The 7,272-nt window shown below is 38.6% G+C and overlaps 1 protein-coding gene across 1 annotated transcript; it reads left to right on the top strand.

The window, feature by feature from the left end:
- Positions 1-3,358, top strand: LOC140855185 (putative disease resistance protein RGA3). The gene is given in 2 exon segments (XM_073251050.1): positions 1-2,574; positions 2,576-3,358. Coding segments are annotated over 2 exon segments (3,255 nt in total). The 5' UTR covers positions 1-85; the 3' UTR covers positions 3,342-3,358.
- Positions 3,359-7,272: the final 3,914 nt, after the last annotated feature.

Here is a 7,272-nt window from a genome sequence, read left to right on the forward strand (position 1 = left end):
ATCTTTATACATAGGTTTGCAAGGATCCGTGGTGTCTCGCAGTTTCGAATTCTCTTGAAGTATCAGGAGCTTCCCTTCTCAAAAGATGGCAATGATCGTAGATGCTTTTGTGAAAGGATTCGTGATCCAACTCACGAATTTTGTAGAGGGTGAGGTGTCAATCACGCTCAAAGTGAAGGATGACCTCCAAAAGCTCCAAACAAGACTGGAAAGGATAAGAGGTTTTCTTGAAAATGCAGAGCGGAAGAGGCATGAAGACTCGAACATCGGTAATTGGGTGAGGGAGTTGAAAGACATCATGTATGATGCGGATGATATCATCGACCTTTGTATCATCAAAGGCAGCAAATTATTGGAAAGCCATCAATCCATTTCTGTGGTATGCCATCCCTATCCCTTCCCTTTATTTTCTTGCTTCAGTTGTATGAAGTTCCGCCGTGAAATTGGTAACAGAATTAGAGATCTTAATAATAGGCTGAAAGAGATTGTGGAGGATAGATCAGCATTGCCTAAACTAGAATACACTAACCAAGATGTCGAAGTGAGCAGAGTGAATCCTCGTCGGACATTTCCCATTGAGGTTAATTCTGATATCGTAGGGAAACAAATCGAAGAAGCTACCCAGGGTCTTGTGGGTTTATTAGTCAAAGAAGATAAACAAAAATGCTGGATTTTGGGGATTGTTGGGATGGGTGGAATCGGCAAAACTACTCTTGCTTCTAATATATACAGTGATGAAAGAATAAAAGAAAACTTTCCTATGCGAGTATGGGTGTGTGTGTCCAAGGATTTTTCAGAGACAGAGTTGCTGAAAGAGATGATTAGGAGTGCGGGTGGAAATTATAGGCAGGCTAAGACAAAAGCTGAACTCGTACCTTATCTTTCCTCTGTCCTTTCAAAAAGGTTCATTATTGTGTTAGATGATATATGGGAAGCAAAAGTATGGGAGGATCTGCTCAGATATCCTTTAGAAAGTGCAACGGCTGGTGGTAGGATTGTGATCACCACTCGAGACATAAATGTGGCTACGAATATGAGAGCACTTGTCCACCATGTTGACGAAATGGATACTGATGATGGCTGGGCATTGGTATGCAAGAAAGTCTTTAGAGATGATGAAAAGGAAGAGATTTTTAATTTAAGAGACATTGGTCTTAAAATTGTTAAAAAATGTGATGGCCTTCCTCTTGCAATCAAAACCATAGCAGGGGTTCTAAAGTTGAAGAAGAGAAGCATAATAGAGTGGAATAATGTTCTGAGAAGTGATGCATGGTCTATGAGCCAACTTCAGACAGAACTCCCAGGAGCCTTATTTTTAAGCTACGAAGATTTAGCATCTGATCTGAAACAATGTTTTCTTTTCTGCTCATTATATCCTGAGGATTCTCGGATGCACCGTGATGATCTTGTTCGGTACTGGTTGGCTGAAGGTTTTGTGAAATCACAAGGTGATGTATTGCTAGAAGATTTAGCTGAAGATTACTACAAAGAGTTGATTTGCAGGAATCTTTTACGACTTGATCCTTATTTTGTAGATGAGAGTTGGTGCACAATGCATGATCTGCTACGTTCTCTTGCTCTATTTTTGATAGGAGATGAGAACACTTTTGTTGGTGGTGAAAACGCATATAACACGAACCGCTTGATCAAGCTTCGTCGCTTGTCAGTTTCAAACATGGGAGAGAGGCTAGATATCCCTGATGCGGTGAAAAAGCAGAAATGCTTGAGGACTCTAATTGTGTGGGATAGTGCCGGGACAAAGATAGTTGAGCATGATCTTGGAAGACTCGGGCAGCTACGAGTTTTGGACTTGACCGGCACAGGGCTGGAGAGCCTTCCAGACTCCATTGGAAACCTGTTACATCTAAGGTACCTGGATCTTGATGGAACGAATGTCAAAAATTTACCAGAGTCTATCGGACACCTTCAAAATCTGCAGACGTTGAAACTCTCTGGCTGTAAATCCCTGCACACGCTTCCCAAGGCCATCACGAGGTTGTGCAATCTAAGATGCCTTGGCCTCGACAAGACTCCGTTAAGCCATCTCCCAAAAGGAATAGGCAAATTGAGAAATCTCGTCTCTCTTGAAGGATTTGTTGTCGGTGATGATGGAGGCGAGCAAGACCAGGGGTGCGATTTGCAGGAGCTGCAATCTCTGTCCCAGCTGAGAGTGCTCCGGATAGACAGGTTGGAGAGGTCACGAGCTGGAGCTTCGGCACTCGCGAGCATTTGCTTTCTCAGAAAATTGGTTTTGTGCTGGCTTCCACCCGAGGCTGAGAATAATCAGCCACGATGCGGGGAGGACGCAATCCAGAAAGTGAACAAGATATGCAACAACCTCTCTCCTCCATCCAACCTGGAAGACCTTCAATTCCACGACTTCTTTGGTAGCGGTTTTCCCGGCTGGTTGATGTCATCCTCACTGGGTGCCTCCTTTCCTCACCTGGCATTCTTGCAACTTGATAAATGTAGGTCATGCCGGCAACTTCCTCCGCTAGGCCTATTGCCCCAGCTGAAATTCCTTCGGATTTCAGGCGCAGATGCGATCTCAACGATTGGACCCGAGCTTCTTGGTCGCCGTGGCTCAGGAGTTAACTGCATTTCCTAGGCTTGAATACCTGCAACTCAAACACATGCGCAACTGGAAAGAATGGTCATTAGGCGTGGTGGAAGAGGTTGGTGATGAAATTAGAGGAGCCTCTAAGCTGTTGCCGCATCTCAAGAGCCTACGCCTAGAGAACTGTCCCTAGCTAATAGCTCTTCCGGAAGGTCTGGGGTATGCCACTAACTTGCAGAAATTGCATATTGAGGGCGCGCACAACCTGAGAGAAATCAAAAACCTCCCCTCCTTAACTGACAAGCTCTATATTAAGGAAAACCCGAGGTTGGAAAGAGTATCAAACCTTCCCATGTTGAAATCTTTGCGTATACTGAATTGCCCAAGATTAGAGCACGTGGAGAATGTTGATAAGTTGCAATTCCTGGTCGTGGTCCTGGAACATCCTTTTGTGCTCCAGGGGCCCTCAGAGATACCCACTGGTCACTCGCCGGAGTGCCTCCCAGATGTTTCCAATAATCCTGATCAACAATCGGAGCACCTCCCACGGTGGTTATTGGACCGACTCGAGCCGCATCAAAATGCTCCGACTGCCGTGCAGAATCTCAGAAAATTTCGACTGAAATGCAGCTCACCACTGTTTACGAGCTTCCCGAAGGATACACCAAATTTCATTCAGTGGATCCCTGAGGTTTGGATCCAAGACATAGATGGTCCCTCATGGATACGGTATACCAAGGGACCCCCTCCCCCCTTCCAAACCAACGAGCAAACGGAAGGCTAAAATCAGGGGTGTGTAAGTGCTCTCACTTCAGCAAGGTGATCTCTACTTCTGTCATGCCCCGAATCCAACATCCGGATTGGATATGTGATGGCCGCACACTCTTTAGAGCAAACCCTAAAGAATATGCAAGGCCAAATTAAATCATTACAACCTTATCAATCATAATATTTAATTTCAATAATAATTCATAAAACTTGCATAATTACAATTAACATTCCTTCAATCTTCTGATCAGGTATCAACGGTACTCTATTTATGCATCCGCTCATTCACAAATCCATACCATAGCCAACCATGGACATCTTGTAACTCTGAGAAGAAAAGAAAGATGAAGGGGTGTGAGCTTTACAGCCTAATAAGAATTTCCATATCACACCAATATAATAATATAATTTGAAAATAAAGATAAGCAATAACACATAAAAGCCGATGTTCACTGTCCAGTATACTGCAAATATTTATAGATTATCTGTTTTATCAAAAGAGATGCATTATCATATGTTAATAAGTGAAACAATTTTATTCAATGATTGTTTCATGTCTTATCTTTCTATTTTCTTCTATTATCACATCGTCTTTAATTCTTTTCTTTTTGGCTTTGGCTTTGGACTACCAGGATCATGCGACGATCTTTTATTCAGATCAATTTCTGTGATCTTCCTCGGATCGAAATATTCATGATCTTTCTCGGATCAAAGTGGCCATGATTTTTCTCTGATCAAGCCATTCATGATTTTTCTCGGATTAAATTCTTCCACACATAAGCCTGTGGGGGCTGTCCCAGGCATAAGCTCCTGGCAGGCTATTCCACATGACAAGGCCAATCAAAATCATATTTTTTTTTCTTTTCATTTTCATGAAATTATAATATTTGACTTCATTAATCAATTCAAATTTTGCAGTGTAATAAATATATCATACCCATATAATCATGCTATCAATCGCTGATACATATGTATTGATATAACATACTCATGCTCAAAATCACATAAATAAATAACAGTGTCTCAGATATAACAAATTCATCGATCTCAAATCCAACGATGCAAAATCAATAAGATAAAACCAACGGTAAAATAACATATATAATGATGATCATATACAGAGATTCTTACCTTTATCGGTGACTGATCCAAGCACAGAAATCAATGTTCTTCTTTGATTTATGAATTTTTTTAACAAAATATTCCACTCGATATCATATGCAGACAATCATCTCTTCATAACCCTAATCAAATATAAAAATCATATATAGAGAAAATTATCCGATAATCAATCCTAATAACACAAATCTAGGACCTCTCTCAGGATTAACCAAAATTAGGATTTGTCTAAGTATCTGGATCCTTCACTGATCCATAAGACTTTTAGAGAGAGAAAATTCATGAAGAGAGAGAAAATTTTAGAGAGAGAAAGTAGGGAGAGAATCTTCGTATCCTTTCGATGAGGCAATCATGGTCGAGATCATCAGAGGTCATATCAGGATGACTCAATATGGATTAACCATGATTGATGTTATCAATTTCGAATAAAGATCGAATCAAAATCTAATCTACTGCACGAATTTCAAAGCAATCTTTTTCTTTTTCTCTTTTTTTTTTCTTTTTCTTCTTTCTTCTTCTTTCTTTTTTTTTTCCTTTTCTCCCCACAGCCTCCCTTGGGCCGAAACAGGGGACGGACGAGGGGGCTCCAGCTTGGCTCCGACGAGGGCGACAGCTTTGTCGGAGGTCCGACAGCAGGTGGAGGCGGCGGTGGAGCAAGGGATGGCTGGCGTCAAGGTTCGGCTGGCAAGAAATCAAGAAGAGATCGAAAAAATAGGGGATCACTACTTTTTCTTTTATTTTTTGATCATTGGCCGGTCACCGATGGCCAATACCTTCAGGGAAGAGATATAAAGGAATGAGGGTCCTATCCGAGGGATGAGATGCCACAACCGATGGTGTCGGTAGCTAGAAAAGAGAGAAAAAAGCTCGGCTAAAATAGAGCAAAACAGGATTCACCCTTTTCATAGATTTTTTGATGATCCCGAAGGCCGGCGAGGGTGCACGAAGCCATGGGAAAGGAGAGGAAGGAAGAAAGAAAGGAGAAGAAGGGTTTACCTCAAGCTTCAGCAGCATCGTCAGCTTCGATTTTTGATGAGCATAGGTATGGGAGGCCTCGACTTCAATTAGAGAAAAATAAAGAGAAAGAAGAGAGAGAGACCAGTGATCATCATGGGTTGTTGAGGAGGGGGAGAGGGGGTCTTATAAAGTGGAGGGGAGGTCGAATCCCCCTTGGATTCGACTTCTCCTCCAGTGATTTGGGTGGAAGAAGACTCCCAGCGGAAGTCTTCTTCGTTCCATTTTTTTTTATATGGGCTTTGGGCTTTTGGGCTTGGTTCAGGGCCCAAATGGGCCGGGTGTTACATTCTCCCCCCTTCAAATAATTTCATCCTCGAAATTAAGTTATGTCGTTCGAGATACATATTTCAAAGTATACATTCTTCATGTCATTCTCAAGCTTACGATAATATCTTATATATTATTTATTTCTCATGATCTTGTTATAACAAAAATTATTTAAAATTTCAAATTCATCTCCTCTTATTGATTTCTCAACTTTTTGAAGAACTATAACATTTTAGATTTGTATTAATATACCACCGTTATTTGTCTAATATATTCCACTCAAAATTCATAATTATCTTAGACTACACTTGATAGAAAAATAAATAAAGATCAAACATCGGGCACCCTTCACAATCATCGATTTCTTTCTTCTCTTGACCTTCCAACAAATTTTATATGTAGACTCTCATCTTAAGAAAATCTCAATCTTCTATATCAGTCCAAGTAACAATATTAAATTTAAAAAAAATATGAGATCTATGTTAGGACATTCTAAGTTTGAACTAATATCATAACTATCAAGCTGTTAATAATCTTGAGATATCTAGAATTTCTTGGTATTATCTACAATGAAGCAACCTACTGATAAAAATTATTCGACTATGATCAGATTATATCAAAATTTATAGCATCCTTTCATTATCAATAAAATCTTTCCTTATTTGAAACTAATGTATTTCATCATAATATCTTTTGATTTAAAAGATTAATATTTCTAATCAATTTAATCCATCATGCTTTTGCTGCACACTCTGATCTTAATTTATCAAATTATATAAGTCTATCAAAGATAAAAATATCCTTATATGTGAGATCAATCCAGGATAGATCCAACCTTCAAATTTTATATAAGACTTAGGGCAAAATTTTAAGTTTCTTTATCTTTACTATCTATGGGTATAGCATATAAAAATTAAATCTTGATCCACTTCCTATGTTTGAAATCATTGCATAAGTTTTATCACTCTTCAAGAATCCAACATGTCTAGAATCAATTAAAGTTAACCTTAGATTTACCTTACAATCATTTAGATAATTCTAAATCAATCTTCCTTTTTAAAAGAATTAATTCTAACTTGACAAACTAAAAAAACTCAAGCCAACATCCTTATAAGTAGAATCAACTTGATTATTTCTTAGAGAGCTCCCTTCATCACAACCCTTAATATTAATTAATAAATCCATACAAAATCTTGTCCCTTGTATAAGTCATTCAAAATTTAACACTAGCAAGATGTCTTAGTTCAATTTAAAAAAAAATCCAAACTTTGACTTGAATAATTAATACACTTCACCATCTTCAACAATCATAAAAAAAATAAAAAAATAAAATTAATCCACAAATAGTAATATAAATTATTAAAGATTTTATCATAATTTATATATCATACTCTGATAAAATAAATTTTCTTCTTTAATTTAACAACAATATCAAAATACTTTTGATCCACTTAAAAAAGTAAACTTTTGACTTGAAATTCAATGTAACTTGAAAGATCAAGGAATCATATTCAGAATATGATATTTTGAGTAACCAAAGATTC

Source organism: Elaeis guineensis, chromosome 1 (genome assembly GCF_000442705.2).
Source record: "Elaeis guineensis isolate ETL-2024a chromosome 1, EG11, whole genome shotgun sequence".
NCBI lineage: Eukaryota > Viridiplantae > Streptophyta > Magnoliopsida > Arecales > Arecaceae > Elaeis > Elaeis guineensis.